The 25,901-nt window shown below is 32.8% G+C and overlaps 2 protein-coding genes across 2 annotated transcripts; one reads left to right on the top strand and one right to left on the bottom strand.

Moving 5' to 3' along the window:
- The first annotated feature begins 3,598 nt into the window (after window positions 1-3,598).
- On the top strand, window positions 3,599-6,078 carry LOC127845046 (P2X purinoceptor 7-like). Its single transcript, XM_052375668.1, has 2 exons — window positions 3,599-4,919; window positions 5,210-6,078. Exons 1-2 carry the CDS (start codon window positions 4,677-4,679, stop codon window positions 5,483-5,485), a joined length of 519 nt encoding a protein of 172 aa, XP_052231628.1. The 5' UTR covers window positions 3,599-4,676; the 3' UTR covers window positions 5,486-6,078.
- Window positions 6,079-6,083: 5 nt separating this feature from the next.
- LOC127845045 (uncharacterized) lies at window positions 6,084-15,943 on the bottom strand. The gene is made up of 14 exons (XM_052375667.1): window positions 15,647-15,943; window positions 15,010-15,201; window positions 14,561-14,644; window positions 14,173-14,211; window positions 13,871-13,975; window positions 13,453-13,729; window positions 12,801-13,083; window positions 12,049-12,285; window positions 11,281-11,357; window positions 10,817-10,924; window positions 9,789-9,994; window positions 9,074-9,142; window positions 8,683-8,778; window positions 6,084-7,709 (listed from the first exon to the last, which is right to left on the bottom strand). Exons 1-14 carry the CDS (start codon window positions 15,820-15,822, stop codon window positions 7,424-7,426), a joined length of 2,235 nt encoding a protein of 744 aa, XP_052231627.1. The 5' UTR covers window positions 15,823-15,943; the 3' UTR covers window positions 6,084-7,423.
- Between the last annotated feature and the right edge of the window lie 9,958 nt (window positions 15,944-25,901).

Raw genomic sequence — 25,901 nt, 5'->3', positions numbered from 1 at the left:
GTATTCTGCACACTTCGACTTGTTGTTTTTTTACAAATTTAGAAGCATCTATGCTTGGGATGTATAAACCCTGTTATTCAGTGTCAAATTTGGCCAAAAATCACAATACAATCCCAAAAATGGCTAAGCAGCAATAAGCATTTTTATGTAGGATCTTCACACGGTAAAATTGTTTGTGCCCAAATAATAATACATGTAGATGAATGCATATTAGGCTTCAATGTTGCTTATACTATGACTACTGGTTCATATGATGCCATATGATGCCATATGATGCCATTTTTCGGCGTTAGCTGAATAAGCCAGCTTTTCACCCTGACTTGACCTTTGTAAGTGTCCAATAATACTCAAATAAAATTTCCCGCGGCTAGGTACGAATGAATACACTTCATTTATTCCATTGGCTGATTTGAGTATAACACCATAACATTGGAAACATATCCGCGTCTTTGTAACACTGTTTTACTGCATGAAACAATTGTATCTCTAATGAAAAGGCTCAATAGATAGAACAGTTTTACAATCAATTTTCGACATAAATACAGTTTGTGCGTTCACCTTTTATTTTCAGAGAATTACCAGCGCAAAAGCGTTTATACTAGTAGCTATGTTGTCATATTTAGTACTTACTTGCATTGCATTTCAACCCGCGAGGTTTCGGGTCAACTCCCGGCCATTTGTGAAAGTCAGAGTTTATATACAGTTCATCACCGGAGTTCGCAGAAGGGTTTGCGATCATTGTGTTACACCGGTCTTACTGACAATAACGTACTGACTGTAATGCATTGTATTCCAATCCGCAAGGTATCAAGGTCAGTTTGCGGTCAGTTGCAGAAATCTTTATATAAACGCCGTCTCGTAAACTTTGTGCACTTGAAGTCTGTTTTGATCAGAAAGATACTAAATAAAGATATTCGGCGATATTATTGTGGTACATGTATGTCAATCATCGATTTTTAATATGGTTTTAACATTTGCATGATAAGGACCAATTTTGATAAAAATAATTAGAAATATTTATCCATTTAGACCAGTTTATTAAGAATGAGCACAATAATTCACTATACTATAATTATGCAATTAAATAAGATTCGAGTATTGCCGGCTGACCTATATGCAATCGTTTATTTTCATGTTTCTTGTGTTTTTCTATTCTGTAAATATAGATATCTGAGTAATAATATCACATAAAGCAAAATAAGCCACGAAATCTGGCGCAACACCCCGTAATTGATTTGCTTATGATGTAGCTAAGAACTGCGCAGAAAAAAGGCATCCGCTACTTTTTATCTAATAGAGATAACTTTTGATCGTTCATAAACATCGACCACAATCAACGCCGTATATCTTTTTAAAAGATATTTCTTGTTTAAAATATCTATGCCGAATTTAATGAAAAAGACTTGAAAATGTGTGTCGCCAGGTACCAAGTAAGAAAAAAATCAGCATTTTTATGTAGGGTCTTCACACAGTAACATTATTTGTGCCCAAGTAATAATAGATGAATGCATATTAGGCTTCAATGTTGCTTATACTATGACTACTGGTTCATACGATGCCAATTTTATAAATATCTATGCCAAATTTAATGAAATAGACTTGAAAATGTGTGTCGCCAGGTACCAAGTAAGAAAAAAATCAGCATTTTTATGTAGGATCTTCACACAGTAAAATTATTTGTGCCCAAGTAATAATAGATGAATGCATATTAGGCTTCAATGTTGCTTATAGTTAACTTATACTATGACGACATGTTCATACAATGCCATTTTTATTAATAAATATGCCAAATTTAATGAAATAGAATTGAAAATGTGTGTCGCCAGGTACCAAGTAAGAAAAAAATCAGCATTTTTATGTAGGGTCTTCACATGGTAAAATTATTTGTGCACAAATAATAATAGATGAATGCATATTAGGCTTCAATGTTGCTTATACTATGACTACTGGTTCATACGATGCCATTTTTAAAAATATCTATGCAAAATTTAATGAAATAGACTTGAAAATGTGTGTCGCCAGGTACCAAGTAAGAAAAAAATCAGCATTTTTATGTAGGGTCTTCACACGGTAAAATTATTTGTTCCCAAATAATAATAGATGAATGCATATTAGGCTTCAATGTTGCTTATTCTATGACGACATGTTCATACAATGCCATTTTTATTAATATATATGCCAAATTTAATGAAATAGAATTGAAAATGTGTGTCGCCAGGTACCAAGTAAGAACAAAATCAGCATTTTTATGTAGGGTCTTCACATGGTAAAATAATTTGTGCCAAAAATAATAATAGATGAATGCATATTAGGCTTCAATGTTGCTTATACTATGACTACTGGTTCATACGATGCCATTTTTAAAAATATCTATGCCAAATTTAATGAAATAAGACTTGAAAATGTGTGTCGCCAGGTACCAAGTAAGAAAAAAATCAGCATTTTTATGTAAGGTTTTCACACGGTAAAATTATTTGTGCCCAAATAATAATAGATGAATGCATATTAGGCTTCAATGTTGCTTATACCATGACTACTGGTTCATGCGATGCCATTTTTATATAATAATAAAATATAACAAATAATCCAACATGAGACAAAATGTCAAAATAAAGATTATTAAAATAACATCTTTATAGCACAACTTGAACAAATTACAAATTAGACAGGCACACAATATCATTATAAAAAATATGATAGTGATATGAAATGGCCGTAAAAACTTTAAATAAAAAATAATTACGAATTTGTTTAAACTGAAAACTTTTTTAAAATAGACTTTTTTTCTCCTCAATTATTAATAGTGATAGCTGTTTTTGCACAAATTATAGGAATTCGCGATGCAAATGGTCAATGTTTTAAAAAGCGTGCAACTTATTTTTTCACATTTCACAACAGTTAGCGACTAATGCTGATGTTGTTACGCTGAGTGGCATATGGTTGCTGATGTCGTTACTGAGACTCATATTTTCACAAATTTGAACAATGGTCAATTAATTATTTTCACAATGTTCAACAGTCACAACACATTTGTTCACAATTTTGAAAGGTGTGCAACTTATTTTTCCATAATTGTCAAGTTTGCGAGGCTCATTTTAAAAAATCTTTAACATTGCACGACTCATATTTCACAATTTTCAACATTGCGAGACACTTGTTTTCACAATTTTTAAAAGTTTGCTACTGATATTTTAGGAATTTTAAACAATGCGCGACAATTTTTTTCACAATGTTAAATAGTCACCACCAATTTTTCTCACTTTGATCATTGCGCGACTCCTTTTACCACAATATGTGCGCCTAATGTTTTCACAAAATGAGGCGGCAGAGGTTGCTGCACAAAGATAAAAAAGCCCACTGCCATAAATTTTATCCAAAAAATAGCAACATGGCTTATTGGAGCTAAACAACCCTTTCTACATGTTCTTTCAACAAGCACACAGACCAATGTCAATGACCGTAGGACTACTGGCACTGACCGTTGGTTCATCAGCATGAAAAATGGGTGTCAAAAATAGCACAAATAATGTAAAATGTGTTATATGCATGTATAACGATGAAACTTACCAACCACTCGACCAGGAAACATCTCTGTTGCAGACTATGTGGGATTCGGGATTCTCTCCCACTGGTATCATATGCAGATCGGTGGTCACAAGAACGTACACAACATCATTAATGTCAGCAATATATATCTCCAACTTCAAACACACAGCTTGCAAAATCGCTGAATATTGCACAAAAGCAGCTTCGTTACAAACTTCCAGCAACTCGAAATCCACAAGCAGTCTCGTTCCCCACCCACTTTGACTTCGTAGCGAAGGCATGTTTTTTTTGGGGAAACCGTTAACATCTCACAACTAAACGTATACTACGGAGATTGACAAGTTGAAAAATAAATTACTGTTATCACTTCCAATTTGCGCACTACGTTAAACTCCAGTTCAATTTTGTCTTTATTGTTGAAATGTTACTCTACACATTCGCTTTGAAAATAGCGGTTGGCGTGTTGTTGGAAGTACATGTACATGTCGAATGTGTTAATGTAAAAACTATTGGTATTGTGTTTTTAGTGCAGACATTGTATTTAAGTTTCGATTTCTAGCTTAAATTTATATATTTTGTTAAATAATTTGCGTTTTAATGTGATTGTTTGTTGCTTACTTGCGAACTATTTTTTATGTGTAAATATGCATAGACGCTAGTGGATATGTAATCAGGTTACCATATTTACAACAATAAAATTTAACGGTTGTTTGTTTTTGTTTGTTTTGTTAATATTTTCTAAAACGTATGTTAAACGCAAGATGAAATTATTAATTAATTTTGGAATAAAATCGCATTATGTATTATTTAAAATCAATTTTGAATTGCCTAGCGCGTGAATTGTCTCCTGGGGTGAATCGGCTTCCGGCGAGAACTCATTTTACAATAAAAACCCACCACTTTTTCGTGATTTAATCAAAACTTGATTTTTTTCCAGGTATAACGCCTACGCCAACAGGTAGATCGCATTCTTCTTCATATACATGTCAAATTTCAGCAAAAGTTACCGACCAGTATTCAAGACTCCCAAATCGCGACTATATGCACCAACTTAACGAAACTTAGCCCCCTTTATCATTCGTTCGAATGAACGTCATCAATGATGACGTCCAATACATCACTCATTCCATATGATAAACCGCCTTAGCTCTCAAGAAGCAAAGGAGCTCTTGAAGGAAATTGCTGCCAGACAGCCAGCAATAATACTGGATGTGGCAGCAATGCTGTCTGCCAGACAGCCGGTTGAAGACCAGCCTGGACCATCTGCAGACCAACCATCTTGGTGTGTTTGTAGACATTGTCCTATGATGGACCGCGACCAAGACAAGATTTGTTGTGGCATGGCCCCACAATACTGCGATAGCCAGAGACCGGTATGTTTTTATTTATTTACGTCTTCTCCATTTTTCATCCATATTTTCCTGTTTGACAGGTTAACAGTATTTATATTTTACATGCACAAATATAATATGTAATATCAACATCAATGTGAAAAATACCCATGCAATTGTATCAACTTAATATCAAAAGCAGAGGAGAGTTAACCGGCTTAGTGTAAAAACAGTATCGATCATGTTCTGCACTTAAAAAAAAGTTGACAATACATATCGTTATATGAACATTTATCAAGGTGTAGAGTGTTTTATTGTGCGGCATTTTTCAGGAAATGGGGTTAGTGATCACTGATCCGCTTACCCTCCACATCCAACAAACGTATAGAAATGATGTGTTTGCCCATCAGGCGGTGGATGTGGAGGACACAAATCGTTCGTTTCGCCATGCTGCCTATCGCCAGTGTGTACTCTGGATTCATGGACGCCTTCAACGGGATGACCGCAGAACTGTACCTGCATGCTGTGTGAAGGTGGTCCGTGCCAAGTTTCCGAGTCTTACTGGCAACTATACAGGGTTTATTCCCGGACGAGGAGTAGGATGGTGACAATAATATCGAGAGTGTTTGCATAGATATATTGCAATGGACCCTTTTGATTGCATATGGTACCTTCACTCACAATGATCAATCAAGCACAAGTAATACTTTCTTTAGTAAATGACATGAGCTTATTTCTTGCAATTTAGTTTACATAATGAGAACATTGAGTCTACCAAATGTACTGATTTATTAATTATTTATGTACAATTATGTTTTTTGTTTTTGTCAGAAATATTACATGTGCATATTATCTGTATTTCAATTACAAGCAGATCTTTAAGCGCCTCATTTCTTTATCCAGTAACAATATTTTAAGCATGTTAAACTTAAAATAAATATTCTTCCTGTGCATTTCATGAATAATCTCTACAAATAGAACTGATTTTCCTGCGCCTTCCATCAAGTAAAACCATTTTACTAAGTCTTCAACAATCATTAAATAAGTACATCTAAAGAAAATATAGTCTTTCTTTTTAACCTTGATGCAGTTACTGATTTTTCTGTTTTCATTAATGCATATTTCTGAATGCATGTTTTTGAACTTACATGTTATTATAATGTGGTGTTTTGTTATATAATAATAAATCAGAGTTTAACAACCAGCTTCTCATTTCTTTATGTCTTTTATTTATATATTTTGACCAATAATTACAACACAAAATCATAACATAATACACTCAAAACAATAACTATTGTCAAGGGAAAATAGGATAAATAAAGTTTTCTCTTCCGAACTATTTTCCGGATTAAAAAAAACACAACAAACTTTAATCTCCATTTGTTATTTATCTTTGAATGAACAACACTGTATTGTCTGTAGTTACCGCTATAAGTTTTAAATCTTACAATGAAAGCTTTATTGCATCAGAAGCTTAAGGATTATTGAAACGCTATAAAGTCTGATTTCTGGGTAGAACCAGTACTTTGTGTCTATGGCAGAGATCTAAAGAACGCTCCCAAAGTGGCAATTGAACCCGTGACCTCTTGCTTGCTTAGGAGACACATCATCCCATCGCGGCTTATTTTTATCATCTCTATGTAAGACTATTAATGACTCCAGCTTAAATGTTTATGCTCACAATAAATGGTTGTTTATCTGCTGATAAACAATGTAAAAAACAGTATCTACATAACGCATTATGCTTTAATGTCATTATTTATGGAAAACTCCGTCTGTGTAGACAAGTAATAACAAGGGCTGTTTGTAAAACATACATGCCCCCATATGGGCTGTCAGTTTCATGATCCTAGGCGTAAGCGTTCTTCAGTTATCTTCAGAAACAATCTGGTGGAAGGAACAACGGACGGACCGACCGACATGTGCAAAACAATATACCCCCTTTCTTCGAAGGGGGGCATACATATAATTTGAAACTGGCACTCATAATTGACTATGACAGCTGAAGAGTATGCAATTCATGTTCATAGTTATGACTCGTGACCAAAAGTCCTGAAAACACTAAACAATATTTGACCAAGAGTCTCGCATACAAACTTTACACAACTCACGAAAATATATACACTTGAACTATACAAACATTATCATGGAAACAGGTACCCTTTATTGACAGTAAAGCATCGCTTAAGATAATATCTAAATTTGAAGATACTTATTTATTTTTTTTGTTTATTGATCAGTAAATGATACTATTTTAATGGAGTATGCAATCTGAATGTAGAATTATTATTTAACTGCTGTACTTGTCTGGTTGAGGACTGTTGTCCGAGCTGTTCATAGTATTGCTCACAATGTTAATTCATTTCTTTGTTTAACATTAGTATCTAGTAACACTAGTATTAAATAATTATAACAGAAACATAATGCTTCATATTAAGTCACATCATCTACTGACAATACAAACTCAGCAGCCAGGGTTACTAATCTTTCAAGCTCACATATTAACACTGATGCCAAATCACAAAATGTCCTTTGATTTCTGAAAGCTAATCAGCAAATTTTTTGCTCGCTTGCTTGACCTTGATCCTGGATCTCTTGGTTTCCCGCAGCTCGGCTGTTGGTGGAGGTGGACATTGGGCGATTGTCGAGGCAATTTTCTTAGGATCATCTGGATCAACACGGAACTTCGATCTCAGTGGATTTTCCTTGTTTATCTGAATATACTCCATGCAAATCCTTGAAAGCAAGCCTGGGATGTACTTGTATTGCTTCTTTTCTTTAACAGGTACCACCGTCCAGTTGTTAGCTGCCTTGGAATGCACACGCCTTACTCTAGAAATGTAAACATTTGTAATTTGGAAAATGTCTATAAAATTTATAACGACAACAATTTTTAAAAATGTTCAGCAATATTACGGAATTTATTCTTATGATGCAAATAAGTTTACCTACCATTCAGTTAACCTTCTTATATAATCTGTATAAACTGATGTTCCAGTACTAAGCTTTTTATAATATAAACAAGATGTGTTTGTGAAACACAATGTCCCCCTATATGATGTTTGACATTGTAGGATGACCTTGACCTTGTGAAGGATGACCTTGACCTTTCACCACTCGAAATGTGCAGCTCCATGAGATACACATGCATGCCAAATATCAAGTTGCTATCTTCAATATTGCAAAAGTATTCATAAAATAAGCGATTTGGGTCACATATATTTGACCTCTGACCTTGAAGGATGACCTTGACCTTTCACCACTCAAAATGTGCAGCTCCATGAGATGCACATGCATGCCAAATACCAAGTTGCTATCTTCAATATTGCAAAAGTATTCATAAAATGAGCGATTTTGGCCACATATAATTGACCTCTGACCTTGAAGGATGACATTGACCTTGCCCTTTCACCACTCAAAATGTGCAGCTCCATGAGATACACATGCATGCCAAATATCAAGTTGCTATCTTCAATATTGCAAAAGTATTAATAAAATGAGCGATTTTGGCCACATATATTTGACCTCTGACCTTGAAGGATGACCTTGACCTTTCACCACTCAAAATGTGCAGCTTCATGAGATACACATGCATGCCAAATATGAAGTTGCTATCTTCAATATAGCAAAAGTTATTGCAAAATGTTTAAGTTGGCGCAAACAGACAGACCAACAGACAGGGCAAAAACAATATGTACCCCACTACTATTACGATTTAATTTATTAAACTATATGTTTGTCCCCTGCGGTTGGCATTAGTTTATAATAGAAAATAAATTTAAACTTCTTAAAATGGTCAGTATACCTTGTCTTGCCATCTTTGTCAACCAGTGTTTGTCTATCAACGTGGTGCGTATAATCGATTGCTGCTAGTTGACATCTGCACTTGTATCCTGCATAACTGCAAGAAAAAAAGAAAATGAAAAAAAAAACACTATCGTATAAATTTGAAAAAAATATATAAATGGATTTTAATTTTGAATGAATAGATATGATACATTTGCAAGCTTTACTTATAGTGCACAAAACAATCGGCAACACCATTACATGCTATGTCATGCTACAAAACCAGACTTATTACAAGAAAATATGCCCCCCAAACAACCATTAATTTCCTTGTTATATTGTGATCTTACTAATGTAATAAACACCCAAATTGTTGTTACTAATGTAATAAACACCCAAATTGGACATACCCAAAAGCATTTCTTTTTGGTGCATACATCAGCAAATGGTTATTGAACATCTCCAGTTCTGATGTTGTTCTGCAAAAAACAAAATGTGATAACACTGAAAATACAATCATCATGTGTTATGGGTTGTAAACGCGCCCCAGGCGGATGAATATATAATTGGCTTTTTCCGTCTGTCTGTCATTCCGTCTGTCATAAACCTGTTCATTGCTTTATCTAAGAAACTATATACGGCATTAACATGAAATGTCATGGGTGTAACGATATCAATGAAAAGAAGTGTTATACACATGAACAATAACTTACACTTTCATAAATACGAGTTATTGCCGTTTTTTGTGAGTGAATAATGTAACTTAACATTGCTATATCTAAGATACCATAGCAGACTTCAGCATAAAACTTCACGGGTGAATTCATATCACTGTGGAGGAGTGTTTGTTTTGTGTGTGTGTATTGGGTAACGGTTCAGGGCCATAGCTCATTTATGCGAAGAAAAGATATTAATGAGGCAAAATAGTAATGCATAAAAACAATTACCCTAAACTTAGTTTTTAATGATTATACATATATCAAGGGATTTGCAATTGACAGGGAGGAACATTGAATTGATACGATTGATCTTTACAAATTATTTTAAACAACATTGCCTGTTCACACATTGTATATTTCATTTTTGTACTAGATTCAAATTTATTATTGAGAATTGACATCTTACTGGCATGTGACGTAGTATGGAAAGGTCTTCAGCAGTCTGGGTTCCATCACAGTCTTTTGTAGATCCTTGACAGCCATGCTTGCGGGTTTAAGCCATTGTTTTTCTTCAAGATCCCGCTCGTCCTCAACTATCGGCTCATGATCGCACTGCCCGAGAGCCCACGTATGTCTGTTCGTCACATGATTGATAACTGACAACCATTTTGTCTGTAATATAACAAAAATTAGACATGTCACAGTTATACACCAATCTCTCCATAGCATGTTCACAAAAGGGTATAGGTGTAAGCAACATTTCGTTTTGAAGTATGGTAGTAGCATGTACATACAATGTTGGGCATAGTTCTAAATGAAAATATTTGATGAATTGGTTAATCCATTTTCTACTAAATATTCAGAAAATAAAGTTACTTTTTAAATACTACAGCAAGTATACACCTTGTGATTGAAACCCAGATACATCAAATCATCGATGGAGTTTGAAATTATCAAAATATTATAAGATTATATTCTTTCCACAAAAATACTGGCAGGCTTTGTTTCTGCAAGTGTTTCACCTTTTTCAAAAGTACTAAAGTGATGAACAATCTCTACAAAAATATGTGGCAAGTCACCAACCATGATCAGGACATATATAGCCGCGTGCACTTACAATTGACCTTGCTAGCCTGGTCATATTACAGACAGATGATAATGAACCCATTTGGCATTTATGCCTAACGGCTAGAAAAAAGGCCTTGATAAACAGCGAAGACCCAGATGAGACGACGCATGATGCGGCGTCTCATCAGGGTCTGCGCTGTTTGCTTAAAGGAATTGCTCTACGAAATATTCTAAATATAGAAATAAATATACAAGACATCCCTAAATTTGGAAATAAATTGATCCAATTAAGAAGGATGGGAGAATCCACTAGGCAAAAATCTGTTAAGACCAAGACAACTACGCTGCGCAAGAGGTCAAATTTTGAACAGAGTGGTAACCTTATTGCTTCTGATTGAAATATACAAATAGAGTGGTTTTAAAAACCTTCATTTCCAATGCATTGCCACCACAGGTTTCTGCACTATGAAAGAAGTGGTTTGTGATGTCCTTCAGCCATGGCTTTAATGCTTCGTTACCTTTTGCCAGGGCAATCTACAATAGATTTTAATTAAATCATTAAAAAATAAAATAACAGCACAACTCTAAATAGATCATTGCATGACAAAATGTTGTCGGACATATCTACTCTGGATGATGATGTATGTCAAGTTTCAATTGCTTGAAATTCGGAAAAAAAATCACTTGAAAAACAAATCACATTATCTGCTGTCAAAGCGATCAAGCTATCCATAGAGTGACTCCCAAACTCAATTTGCATGTTTATAATCAATAATTGGCAAAATGACAACTGTTTTAGATTTTTTTAAATTAATTTTATAATAGGAAGACAGCTATGTTTGCAAACATTTTTTTAAACTAGTAGGTTACATACAAGAATCCCTTCTTACACTGCTCAGTTTCTTTCCCAAGTTCTTTGCCCCATGCCACATGTCATAACTGTGCCGGGTCTTTGGATAGGACTTTCCTGAAAATATACATAACATTACATATGTAAGGCATAAACAAATGTGGATTCCTTTCTATATTTATATTGTAGTATTGTTTTAACCTTAGTGTCATTTGCAAGAGTAAGGTGATCTAAATAGTCCCTTATTACAATTTCAGACAGGTTTTAGACAATGATTAACATAATGAACATATATTTTCAATTGTAACATGTTTTAGGCATCTTTTTCTACTTGTTCGATTTCTATCCCTGTAGTTTCAAATTTACCTTAACTGAGTCCACTTCTTTTGTTTGTATAAACTAATGGTAAAAACTCAGAAGTGCCTTTCCTATTAGGATGGTAATCAAACTTGACTTACATTTTACAGAAAGAAACTTATCTAGAATGTTAATTAAAGATCTGGTGAAAATTCCATGAGTAAAGATACTGGAAACTGCGAATCCAACAGTTTTTCTATAAGTAATAGGCAATAACTCTGAAGTGCCATGTATGTTGGATGGTTATTCATTTTATGTCGGCAAACATTTCCCACTAGTTTGATTCAGTTTAAATGAAAACTATATGACTAAGAGAGTAAAATAATTCATTTGCCACCTGCCATGGGTGTTTCCATAAGACGTCCCGTCAAGACCGTCGTATAACCAACAAAAACTGACAGTCAACATCAATTTTGAGCTTAAATAAGTTAACATACTGAAATCGTCTTACTCATGATAGCCGAAATCTGTGGGTGAGCATCTGTAACAATCTCTTTCAGTTCAATACCATCTGCTTGCAGAGTTGCCATGGCCTTAGCAAAGCCCTTTGCCTCCATCAGACCAGACTTCAAGTCAGTTTCCCTCTTATCGACAACTTCTAGGGCAAAAATTTTCTTGTCTTCCTGGTTCATAACAGTGTATGTGCAGTACTTGGCACAATATCCGGGACTGTCCATCCGCCCATCTCCTAATGAAATTCATAAAAAACAATAAAATACTCAATACAATACATCAAAGACAAACTAAAGAAATATTAATAATAATAAAATAATAATAATTATACATTTATATGCCGTGAAATCCTCACAAACAGAGCTGTTGCATTTAGACTTGATAACAAAATCAATTAATCTTTCTTGTATCATTTTGATGTAAATGTTTCCAATCAGCTAACTGAAAATCATGTATATACAGACGTTTTTTTGCAAGGTAATTATTTTATTCCACGTGCCAATACCATTTAACAATTATGAAGACAATTGATTTCAGTACTTTGACCCACTGAAAGTTTCAAATACTGTCATTTTACTCCTTGTTTTTGTAATCTATTGAAATGGATGAAAGTCGCGTAGTCCTCAAAACTTCATTTAAGTCAATAACTTGCTGTGACTCAGTGCTTTTTATACACAAAAACAAAAGGGGGTTAAAAATACCTCAGACGTCACTTTTAACAACACAATTAGTGAGTGATATAACAATTACCTGACACAACAATGCTCACAGCACGGTGTTCCTCTGCAACACTTGCCCTCAGATCTGACCAGTACTGGTTTACTACTGGTACTGCATATTTGTTTTGCACCCTATGAAATGAAGTTTGGCTTGGAAATTTCAGACCAAGGAACTTCACAAACAAGCGAACTTTTTCATAATTGTTGCCAGAGAGCAGAATGGAGGCTGAGGCTTGGAAGTTATTGATAAACATTCCATTTGGTAGAACTGCAGAGCTCTGCCATCTGTGTAGAACATGCCCGTCTTCACAAGTCTAAAGATACAAAAAACAACAAAGACAAAAAAATTAAACGCTGCTAGAAATTGTTTTTTTTAATAATGATCATTGTAATTCATATTTACGAAACTATGAACATTACAATTTTTAAAGGACCTTTTTAGTCAACAATCAGGAATTCATACAAATGAGGTTAACATATGTTTTATTTTGATTTAATACTGACATGGCCATGTAAATTACTTAAACTCTTTACTTTGAAAATTGGAACAAAAAATCTTCTAAGATACTAAAGATTCACAGTTAGAATTGATGGCATGCAAATAGTCTTCCAGGCAAAGATGTTTACATTTTAATTTTATAATAACAAATAACAAATTAACATGTTTTAAATAAGTTTCTTACCCAAATGACAATGATAGTACACCCAACAGTCTTTGTTCTATGAGTGGCAGTCTTCCCACACTTGGAACAGTGCTTGAACGGCAGCATATCGAGAAGCTGGTTGAGGCAGTGTCTGCTCACGATATAATTATCCTCAATCATGTCCTCCTCTGTCACCTCATCTAGAGGTTTTTCAGAACCGATTACTTGAGAATCATCCTCAAAGTCATCGTCACAGTCTATGTCAAACACTGCGTCAACAACACCAGCCTCATCAACTGCCTCATCATCTGACTGACTACAAAGATAAGAATGAAAAAAAAATACATAAAATACTGAGAAAGTTGAAGTAGTTTTAAATAAATGAACTTTTGTTGAATAACAATTCATTGGTAAAGAATTTTTTTTTTACCAAGACAGATCATAAAAGTCTACTTACACAATTGATAAGTCAAAGTCAGTTGGATGATAAGTGGGATCATCTGGATCGTAGTCCGGATCATATATGTCTTCCATGCCGGAGCTTGGCCAATCAACTTCCACCCTGAAAAATAATTTCTTACATGAAAAAAATGCATACATAAACTGAAATTTCTTAATATTAAAGCCAGTTGACAACAAGTCTTTGAAATATATTAAACACAAATTTGTTTACGTCTAGTTTAAAATTGTTCATTAAAATGTGTCTTCACTAAAACTGTGCTTGCGAGTTTACACTAAAATAAGAATCATAGCACATACCGAGCAGTTCTTTTGGACACTTCTTTTCTTTCTGTTGCCCTGCAATAATCAAATTCAGTCATGTTTTATTCTTATCAATATCTACGATCATTACTATATTTTGTATGACATATAAATACATAACAGTTTGAAGTAAAAAAAAAACAAAAAAAATTCAAAAGTTTTGTTAAACAAGTACAATTGGGCAGTTACTTTCCTCATAAAAAATTTACAAAAAATAATTGTCAGGGGTCATTAACAAAATTGTATTATGCTAATTGTATTTGTCAACATAGTGTATACATTTGTTTTGTTTGGTTGTTCCATAAAAATCTCTCTTAGTATAAAAGCTAAAAAAAAACAATAATTTTCACTAGATCCTTTATATAGTTTCAAAAAAATGTCTTACTTTTCAACTATTTTGACCTTGGTTGGTTTGTCTGGAGCAGTTGTACTTTTCCTTTTGAAGCTTATACCTGATGGCCCAGCCACTCTGAAAATTAAAAGCATTACAAATTACTTTTTTGTTTCTGTTTTAAATAAACAAGAAATCAAAGTTTCCCAATAAGTATTTGAAGTTTTTAGCAGGTTGAGCACCTATTAAACTATGTAAAATCAATTTGGTTAACATCCATGTTGATGATCAGATTCTATATAACTTGGACACACAATATTCTAGCCAAAATCTGGTTTATTTGCAAAGGTAAACATTATCATATAAACACAAACGGCAATGTGACGATTTAATTACCAATCTATCATATCATAATCTTTTTTAGTTTCCAGTAAAAAGAAGCAAAATTTGAAACATAACCAAGGAATGAATTCAAGTATACTAAGACAAGGTAGTTTGCATACTCAAAGTCTGATATGCCCCCTCCAATTCCTGACAGTTCACCAGGTGTGTCGCTTCCTTCTGACAAAGAAGATAGGCCAGGATCTGGTGGCACCTGATGACTGTGACCGTGCATGGGTGTCGAGCTTTCTGTACCCACACTGTGCTTGACAGTCAAACTTTCAATGGTTGGGCCAGCATGTGTTTCCAAATAGCTTCAGAAAAGAAGGGTTATTATTTAATGACTACTGATTGCATAATATAATACATTATACAATAAACACACATACATACAAATATATTTTTTAACTTATATATGGCCTAAAGAAGAAATTAATTATTAAGCATTAAAATACGTGTATTTCGTGGCTATTTTTCAATATTACAGAATACATTTGACAAGAATCAATAACTTATATATAAAGTATGATGTTGCGTGATATTTCAATATGAAGAAATATTTTATGTTTCATTTGTCTCCTGACGGAGTGTGCTTTACAACAAATTCATCAAATTGTGGTACGTATATCTAGAAACACGAACGCTTGTTTTTCGATCGCACAAGGAACACATTATACTATCAATAATTGTGTTATTACGGTGCAGAGCAAATACTTCATCAAATCAGAGACGTAGATTACATAACACGTTTGAACTTACCATTCGATAAGTGTTTTGGCCACAACACAGTCTTCATCTGTTCCAAGGATGCTTTTGAGATTATTCCATCGGTCAGTCTCATCGCCAAGATTAATAAATTTCGAGCGAAACCGCTGAAATCGGGCCTTTGATGCTCTTTTTTTGGCACTTTCCGTAACAGATTTTGTGCGAGGCATTGTTCATTTTGTTTGTAAACAATAAGAGGAAGTGGGTTGCGCGCATGCGCGTACTACATGATTGTATATTATCAACATATCTATACGATGAAAATAAATAACTATCGGAGCTTTACAATTTCTGTTTAAATTTGAAAAACTTGCCAAGCTTCACTTACAATTCACTCAGTATTTATTTATTTGTTGTTGTTGTTTTGGTTGTTGTTGTATGCGAGCTGGGATTCCGTGGGATTCCGTTCATGTATACGTGGCTATAAATAAATCGTTTCGCGTTGCAACGCTTTATAATTTTGGGGTTTTTAAATCGTCGAAACATGCATATAATGGGTATTTTGGAGCACGGTAAATGTTCAGTTATACTGTTTCATCACAAATATCATTACTACAACAAAAAATTGCGAATCTGAAACAATTTTTTTCAATTTTGTCAATTTGCCAAAGTGTGAAAAGATCCCTTTAATGCGCACATATCGTTAGATTTTTAACAGCGCAAAATGCGACAGAAACACATTAAATTCTGACACAAAACCTCCGATATTTATCGATACCCTACATACATTTGCAGTAAACACAATGATATATATACATATGTACCTTTTTTTGCGTCTGCCCTATTCATATTCGCAATTACGATTAATGTTCTTATTTCCTATTTTCTTTCTTTTACTATTCGGAAAACTATTTTTAAATTTTCCAATAATTTTATTTATTCGTCCTTTTTAATTTTCTTTATCATTCTAATAATCAAAACCCGCTGTATTTTCTTTATTAAAATAATAAACAAAACTGTTTTAAATATATTTTTCCTCGTACATTTTAATTTAATGAAAATTTACAAAAATTCCAACAAATTAAAATGTATTTGTATGCAAAAAAATATAAGTCCGTACATAATCCTATATTCAAACAATACAAAAAATATATAAAAAAATATTTAAATACTCTCTATTGTTTGTTCGCCTCTAATTTCATTATTTCCATCACACATAAAATAATGTAAAACTTAAATACTTTCTTATTTATTAATTGTATTTTCAATTCACCGATATTCATTAACAATTTACCGATTAATGCAAAATTGTATTGATGTTGATACTTGCGAAATTTATTCGTACATAATTTATTATTGTCATTATTATTGTTAACATCTAACTACGTAAAATTCGTTAAAACAATTCTTAAAAATTTCGTTGCCATGACGCCTTTTACTTCTTACTTTATACATTTTGAAATAACCCCCTGTTTGCCACAATTTTTTAAAACAACTGACCTGAATTCCTCTCGCGTTGTGTTTTTTTTTGTTGGCTCATGATGTCCTTCGCGTTGTGGTTTATGGCTTCGCAATCGTAAGCGGAAGTACTTCCAGGTTGCTTAGCCTTCCAGGTTCATCACTGGTTCACGGCGCCAAAACAAGTTTGTGTACCGTAGCACCACAAACAAATAAACTCGATGGATAGTTCTTTACTCTTTATTCAATTGTTAACATAATGTTTCCAAGTCCATATAATTCTTTAAATTAGTTGTTAATGAAATATTTCCAATTTCATGTAATTCTCTACGTAACTAACAACGTTTCCAAGACATGACAAATCTGTCCAAATCCATCCAGACAGGACCCCACCCCACCCCACTTGGGGTTGGGTTCTGAAAATAACCTGTAGAGTTTCTCCTATGTCTTAAATCCTTCTTATTTTTAGTGTCCAAAACGTATCGCTTATATACATGAATCGTTACATAAACATGTCAACTTAGTGGGTAAAATAAATTTGTTGAAATGCACATACGGAAACAACATCCATTAACCTAGTAATCCTGTCATGATCTACACTTTAAACGGACTGAACCCGTGCGTCTACTGTCAACAAATTAATGGGTTTCGGCCATAGTGATGTAAACCAAGGCATGCATTATATCCTATTGTTAAAACGGACTGTAGCTAGTGGAAAGCGTGTGCCTGCTGTCAACAAATTAATTGGTCCCCAGCAACACTGACGAAGCCCCAGGGTTTGCATTATAGCGAATAAGGAATATACATAAAATACGCCAATTATGTGACATCGTAATTAAAAAGAAACCATGCTAATCATATGCATTTTTGCTGGATTAGTTCACTTAATGTGTGTTCCATCTGTGTTTGCGATGAACAATCATTGCACAGCGATCATTTATACCGACACAATCCCGAACCACATTCCGAACGGGACATTGTGTGTTAAAATAAGTGCTTCAGATAAAGACCTAAACGTTTTAGAGAAGAATTTCACAGGAAGCGGATGGAATGACTTACAGAAAATTGAATTCAGCACTGTTGTTAATTCTTTGCATACGTTTTACTTTAAAACGGGGTGTTTTAGTTCTTTAATACGATTAGAGGAATTACACATTCATGGAGGTATACACTTCGGGGAACCATTTCTTAGAGGCCTAAGCGACACGGTTCGTGTTTTGGACTTCGCGAACTGTCCACGTTTCAAAAATGCTGATCTGCACAACTATATAATAAATGCGAATATAACTCCGGCTTTAGAAGAGTTTTACTTGAGTGGACCTAAACACACTGATTCAATTTTCAACCTAACTCAAGATTTTTACGAGTTCATTGGAGACCGACCGCTGAAAATATTGTATTTATAAAGAATTCAGATTGATACAATAAACATTAGTGCATTCTTTGACAACTGCCACAATGTTGTTTATATCAGTCTAGAAAAAGCACAGGTTGGTTACTTAAAATTTGATGTCATAGCTCCAAGAAAATGCTCGAAAATACATACAATAAACTTAAATTATATACAAATACCAATGAATAAAATGGGATTTTGTTACGAAATTCAAAGATGTGTTCATGAAAATGTTTCGGTTCCGCCGTTCGATTTATTATTTTTTTCCGATGACTTCATTAATCAATTTATCAATGAACCGATTTTGTGCACAAAGGTACAACTTTTTTCTCGACTAATGCCATATCAAACTGCTAAGCAGCTTGCAGTTGAATCTAAAAAAATTGTATTTGGATGACTCACATTTTTCTAGGATTGACATAGAGTTATCAGATAACGGAAACGCTAATTATACGAACAATGTTTTGGAACTGCTTTCTTTACGACGGTCATTTATTGAATATATTAATCCAAAACTTTTACGAATCTTTTGTGGTTTACGTCATCTGCTCTTGTCAGACAACAATATAGGACAAATGGCAGAGTCAAGTGATCCAATCTTTGAAGAACTGTTGACAAATAACCCTAGACTTGAAACAATCGATCTAGCGCGAAACAAAATGGCATCTATCCCTTATATTTTTGTTAAACAAAACGGATAATTTGAAGCACATTTTATTATCTGGAAATAGAATAAATCAGATCACCTTTGACATTTAAAGTATGGGATACATAGAAGTTCTTAATTTATCTGACAACATAATCTTCAGCCTGAATCAAACGTCACGTGAAATAATCAGTTCGAGTATTTCACCAAATTTATCAGTTATACTGGATGGCAACCCATTGTCTTGTGCTGTCTGCGAGGACTATGATTTCATTCAGTGGCTCCTACTAGACTCGACTCCTGTCCACAATAGACGGAAACTTACATGTCGCACAAAGCACAGGGAAAAAAAACAAATCACGAATATGACAATAAAGAAACATAAAGACATTTGTGACGCGGCACTTAAATATAGTAAATCTACAATAAAACCAAGCCTCGTACTCGAGTTGGGTTCGATATTCATAGCTTTAGTAATTGCTTTTATAATTGTAGTTTTGATATTACATCTATGCGCTCAACGAAGGAGTAAAACGCGCCGACTGGAGGACGCAAAACGCAAACTGCAGAGGGGGGCGGTGCCTATACATATGCGCTGTTCCTTTACTTTTGTGATGATGAAGCAGACATTGCTAATCGTCATTTTAAGCCGAACTATGAAGAAGCCTTGTGTCGCCGCCTCGAGACACAACGAATATTTGTGACAACAAGCGCAGATTTTGAACATGGCCCTTCTATATTAGATGACATTGTAAAAAACTTAGAACTTTCATCTTTGGTGGCGTTTGTGTTGTCTGACGCCTTTCTTATGAACAGGGACAGCACTATGGAGACTCTACCAGCGAAACATTCTGATAAACCATTTTTATTTTTTGTCAAAGGTCAGATAGACAAGAGTAGTATTACTCATTGGATGAATGTTTTGTACGAGAAAAGCCAAAGAGTATATTGGTCTACATTTGACAACGATGGCTTAGTCATGTTTCCACCATGGGACGATGTAAGTGAATTAATTGTGAAACTCATTGCAGATGCAATTAAAACTGCTCCCTCAATACCTGCACAAGAAATTCAACGTACCCCTCAATACAAGAATCATCTGAAAACCAAACATATGAAATGACCTCGCTTTTAACATCGGTTTAAACCATAATAATTTGCAATGACCTTATTGAATACTGCACCTGTTAAATTTGCGATGTTTGGATACTGTAGAACGTAACCCCGTACATAACTCGCATGGTGTCATATTTCAGCCTTTAAAGGTTGTACACAGAGGTCAGAAGAGAGATGTTTTGTTACGAGGATGAAATATATTTGAAATCTTTCGTGAACCTATGTTTTTACACATTTATGTAGATACGGCGCTCGCTTAACAGTATTTTTTTTTAAAGATGAACCATATTTCTTTGCATAGAAACAACTAGAAAGCATATGCATATAGTTTTTTTTTTTATAGATTTCCAATACTTTCGACACTAGGACACTATACTATGTAATATTCGTCAATTTTTTACATTTATGTTTTTATTTTATTGTCTTAATAGGCTTATTTTGGAGTAAATTGGATGATTTGCTAGCCCACAAACCGAATTAAATCGATAATGCTTTGCATTGGCCGTTCCAAGTCGGTAATCCCAGTTTAATTCGTGTATGTGAAAAGTCTGTATTCTGTCATTGATTTAATGAGAACAATAATTTCTCTCTGGATGCAGTCTTTAGAGTTTTAGTGTTTGCTGCAAGTAAAGGTTAGGGAAGATCTATTCTTGAAGACTTTTAACCATATTGAAAACAACATAATTTTAAACTATATTCGTATGTCTTGAGGCTTCGATCGAGCAATAAATTATTGTATTCAAAGTAAAAATAATTAATGAAACTACACACAAACATGCATTAATTTTTAAAATAGCATATACCTTCTTGACTAAAAACCCAGTCTATTTTTACCGATGGTTACATTTTTTAGTTTAAGAGATTGCTCAAACCATCTCAATCAACTAGGGGACTATAGTCCTTATCGTACTTAAGTCAACATGTTTTAGTACATGTAAATGTGAAGCGAACACTATTACCAGAATAAATGATTATTTTGTGTATTTGAAACACCATGTATATAATTGTCACTTATTTATACTTTTGTATAATTACAAAGCATTGTCTAGAAATTAATCATGTTAATGCACCGAACAAATCCTTAGTTAATACACAGGATTGATACGCTTGCTCGAAGATATGGATATATGAAAACAATATAATAAGGAATTAACAAGTGTTTCATATTATAATGTAAATTATTTTATTGCCAATTTATTGAATATATGGGCTACATGAGTAACTTATTGTTCATTTAAAATATATCTAAACATAAAGACAATCGTACACAATGTTATTAAGCATAACTTAATTTGTAAAACTATTATTTCTGTAACATGGATATAATTAAAAATCTCGAAATTCGAAGTCGTTTTATAAAATTAATTATTTATAGGTTTCTATAAATTACGCTTTAAGAACTTACAAAAACAACTTCCAAATTGTATACCTAACTGGAGTTTTAATTCTATGAAAAGTGTATGAATCAATACTCTTCAAACAACATATGATGTAAAATTTCATATAACAAGTGCATGTATGTGAAACATGTATGTATAAACGTTCTTTAAATAACCCATCAGGGATATTTTTACATTACAAACTTCTGTACAATTGTATTCACTATGTTAACTGTTATTTTAAAGCTCTTTAAGATGTATGCATATTTGTTATTAAACAAACATGAAGGGTTTTATATTTAAGGTATGCGAAGAGTGTTTGATTAATTTACTTTCAATAACAAATTGAGGATTTCTGTCAATTCCAGCTTGTGCAATATATATATATGCATTTATCTTATTTAAATAACGCAAAGGGGTTTACAGAAAATCTCTAGCGCTCATGTTGTTAACTTGTAGTTGTTTGTGTAGAATGTATGCATAAATATTATTGATCTATATAGTGCCGAACAAATATAACAATATATTTTACAACTGTAGTAAGCCATGCAATCACAGTAATTTGTGTTCAATATATTACTTATCATTCTATGTAGTGCGATTGTGTACATTACCCCGTGTATGTTAATGTTAACCTTTAGTTTATTTGGTCTGAATGTTTGAAATTTTAAATAGTTATCAGAATGGGTCAATCGTTAATTCTGTATTGTTCGTGCACACGTTTTGATTCACAGATATTATGATTCGTGTGTTCATTGTTTCGCTGCTTTTCTTATAGTATAGAAAATAAGAATATATAGAACATCCTTGCTATTTTTATTTTAATAATTTATCTGACCTTACAACGTGCGTTTTCTGTGTTTGTTGGACGAGATTTAAGCTGCATTCATTTATGTCTAGTTTTATTACTACTGTATTATGTAAGGGGTAATTACTGCACGGGGTATTTGTTTGACGAGATTTAAGCTGCATTCATTTTGTTTTCATGTTCTTACACATGTTCTTACAGAAAGCCTGTATATTTTATCGAAACTTTAAAAATATGTCATTATAAGAGAAGACTATTTTGGTGTTCTCCGACCCACTTTTAATAAGAATAACTGCCAAATCCTGTTTATAAATTTAAAAATTACGCTCATTTTATTTCTGTGAATAACTAGATAGAGGAATTTTAACAACCTGGTCTACTGGTATTTTATTCACATGTGTGTAATTCTATGTATTGTAATCTTTGAGGAATTGGATTTATCATGGTTGTAGATATTGTATATATATTTGTTCTTTAACAAAAGACAACATCAATGTATTTTTTAAAAATGTAAATCCTGAGAAGAATGTATGATTAATAATGATCATATAAATAATAAGTTTTTTTTATTTAATAGTTCAAACCTCTGAAGTATATTAACATTAATTTGTTTTAATAACACAAAATCGTCAACACTCATGTCGTAATTATTTAAATGTTTGTAAAGAATGTATGTTAACCATAACCTACACGGTGCTATAAGAATATTACAGTATACATTTTAATGTTATATGAACTCCTTTTTGAAATCTTTTGTTATGACCAGTTAATATAGGTATTTTATATAACCATAACCATTATATATGGTGTAATTGTGTTCAATATATCCATAAACTTTATATAAGATTTGATTACGTTCTATATATCTGATGCGATTGCGTTCAATATACAAATATTCATTATATATACTGTAATTGCAGATTACACAAATTAATGTAATCTGATGTGATTATGTTCAATATATATATATATATATATATATATATATATATATATATATATATATATATATCACAATCATATTTGATGTAATTATGTTCAATATCTATGACAATTATATTTGATGTGATTGTGTTTAACAACAACACTTATTAGCTTTTAAGCCAAATGCAAAATATAGTAATGGTTAAAGTTAACAAAGATCTTACCATTTAATAACATAAGATGTATCACTTAAACATTGATAATGACTGTTCATTATTTAATACTGAGACTAAGAATTCACTGCACTGAATGATTATTATCACTTTAACATTATTACTCATCACATTCTCAGAACAAAATAGTGTTCATAAATGAATAATGAATTTCTATATTATTCCGTTCACAATCAGCATGATGCTTATTTTTTTGAACGTTTAGTGGTTTATTTTGTATTTTGTGTTCTTATTAACATATTAAACTTATTTACCCTACACCCTTGGCCATCTTTGATAATAATACTTAAACATGTTTTTCTGTTTATATTTGACAAATTAATAAGAAATGGCAATAACTTTCAACGACATAAACATTACAAAATATACATTTTCTGTTAACCCGAGCAATAGTGTGTTATCGACTTCGTTCTATTTCTAATCGGTGTGATGATATGGGGAATCGAGTAAGTGATATTTAAAATTGTTTTGTTGTTATAATATTCAGATATTGTTTTGTATTAAACGTGTTTAATATTTCAATATAGCAATTATTTGTATATATGTTGTATATCTAATAGTTAGTGTATGTTTCAGTAGTCAATGATTCGTTCATCATCGGACTCGTTCATACACCGCTAAAACAAAAGTATTCCACATCTGTTGTAAAATAAAGTATGTAAACAGGCCTAATTGTTTGATTTGTAACCACAAGTAGTTCTCGTATTTATAAAATATGTTTTTGCCTTTGTTAGCTTTTTTTTTTAATTACAAATTATGTTTGTGTTTAATTAGCTCCATGGAATGTATAACAACATTCAGGATTCGAAATATAGTAAAATTGCTCTTAACCATACCTGATGTGAAAAATAAAGTATACTTATAATCGGATGGAGAATGTTATTTTAATTTTTGGCATCAGAATTCAAGAATTATTTGCTTTGTGTTAAGAAAAACAATCAAAGTGAATAAAATTACAACGTACCCTCATATAAACTATTTAGTATTGGATTTGAGATGTATTACGCAGAGGCTTACCTTATGCACATTATACAGGCCTAATAAAGACAAGCCCATCTTGTTCAGATATCTATAAGAAAAACTGTTTTTTAACTGATAATTCTATTAATGGGGAGACTTAAATTATTTATTAAACGTTTACATTGAATGTCTAACAATTGAAATGTATAATCAATGCAAGGCGGACCACTGTAATCCACTATCAGAGATAACAATATCTTTAAGAGCAATACTCAATAATATATATGGAGACACTATTACCGTCTAGATTTGCTCGTAACTATTCATAGTTTTCATCTGCGATTGTACACAATGTACTATTGATTTATATTTTTGTCAAGATAATTCCATCATTGACTTAAAAAATAAGTTTTTATGACATGGAAAAGTTATTCAGCTAATATGATGGGGTCTTAATGAGTCAATGTGTGCTCAGAGCAATGAGATGGCGTGAATTATACTTAGCAACCAGGAATGGGTACATATTTAGTGTATGTTAGATTGAAATTAAATATGCTTGCCTGCCGATAGCGTCAGAGGCCGATACCAATCTGTTATCATAAGACAGTTGCGATGTATTCCATGTTTAATGCATCTTTTTTTATAAAAATAATGCGCTACCTAAAAAGAGAAAATGAACACATTTTATCAAATAAATTTACATCCAAAAAGGGTACAATTAAAAACACAATCCGCAAATATTTACAGCGATTTACAGAACAGCAGAAATGCAAATGAGACAACATGATTACTTGTGTATTACACATTACAAGTACGAAATCGTTGCACATTCATACATTATAACATGTTAGAACATTTCAATAAGTAAAACTATTGAAGCGAGAAAGAGTGTTTGTCGTCAGATTAAGCATACATACACGGGGATCTTGACACGTGAGTCTTTCATTATTGTTTACGCAATGAAATGATGGATATGTCACCGTAATAGGTTTTTATTATATTGGCGGTGGGTTGCTACCAATTCCTAAAACGTGATAACCAAGGTGGTTACAACAACAGCCCTGTAAAGAACCAAATATAGTCCAAATATATCTTTATCAATGTTCTCCTCAAATAGCTGATCACATTTTCATCAATAATATTATGAATAACAAGGGCTACAAATACAATGAATGGTTTACCAACAGACATGGTGAGCAAAGAAAAACATGACAAAACAAAATAGCAATAAATGATTATATTAAATAAACAATACAATATTACATCAAATAAAACACCTTCATAAATAAGCAAAATGAAATACAAAATATGAAACAGTTACGTGTGGAAAGTAATTTTAGATATATGATATGTAATAGTTACTTGTAACGAACCAAATATAGTTAAAATATA

The sequence above is a fragment of the Dreissena polymorpha genome, chromosome 9 (genome assembly GCF_020536995.1).
Source record: "Dreissena polymorpha isolate Duluth1 chromosome 9, UMN_Dpol_1.0, whole genome shotgun sequence".
Lineage (NCBI taxonomy): Eukaryota > Metazoa > Mollusca > Bivalvia > Myida > Dreissenidae > Dreissena > Dreissena polymorpha.
The sequence above is the reverse complement of the archived record's forward strand: the minus strand, read 5'-3'. Positions and strand labels throughout refer to the sequence as shown.

Excerpts from the sequence above, each read along its gene's own strand:
- LOC127845045 (XM_052375667.1), bottom strand. The coding sequence starts at position 15,822 with ATGCCTCGCACAAAATCTGTTACGGAAAGTGCCAAAAAAAGAGCATCA. Across the intron at positions 13,976-14,172 it reads GTGTCCAAAAGAACTGCTCG|GGTGGAAGTTGATTGGCCAA; the intron begins GTATGTGCTATG and ends ATTATTTTTCAG. Across the intron at positions 10,925-11,280 it reads TGGGAAAGAAACTGAGCAGT|ATTGCCCTGGCAAAAGGTAA; the intron begins GTAAGAAGGGAT and ends AATCTATTGTAG.
- LOC127845046 (XM_052375668.1), top strand. The coding sequence starts at position 4,677 with ATGATAAACCGCCTTAGCTCTCAAGAAGCAAAGGAGCTCTTGAAGGAA. Across the intron at positions 4,920-5,209 it reads ACTGCGATAGCCAGAGACCG|GAAATGGGGTTAGTGATCAC; the intron begins GTATGTTTTTAT and ends GGCATTTTTCAG.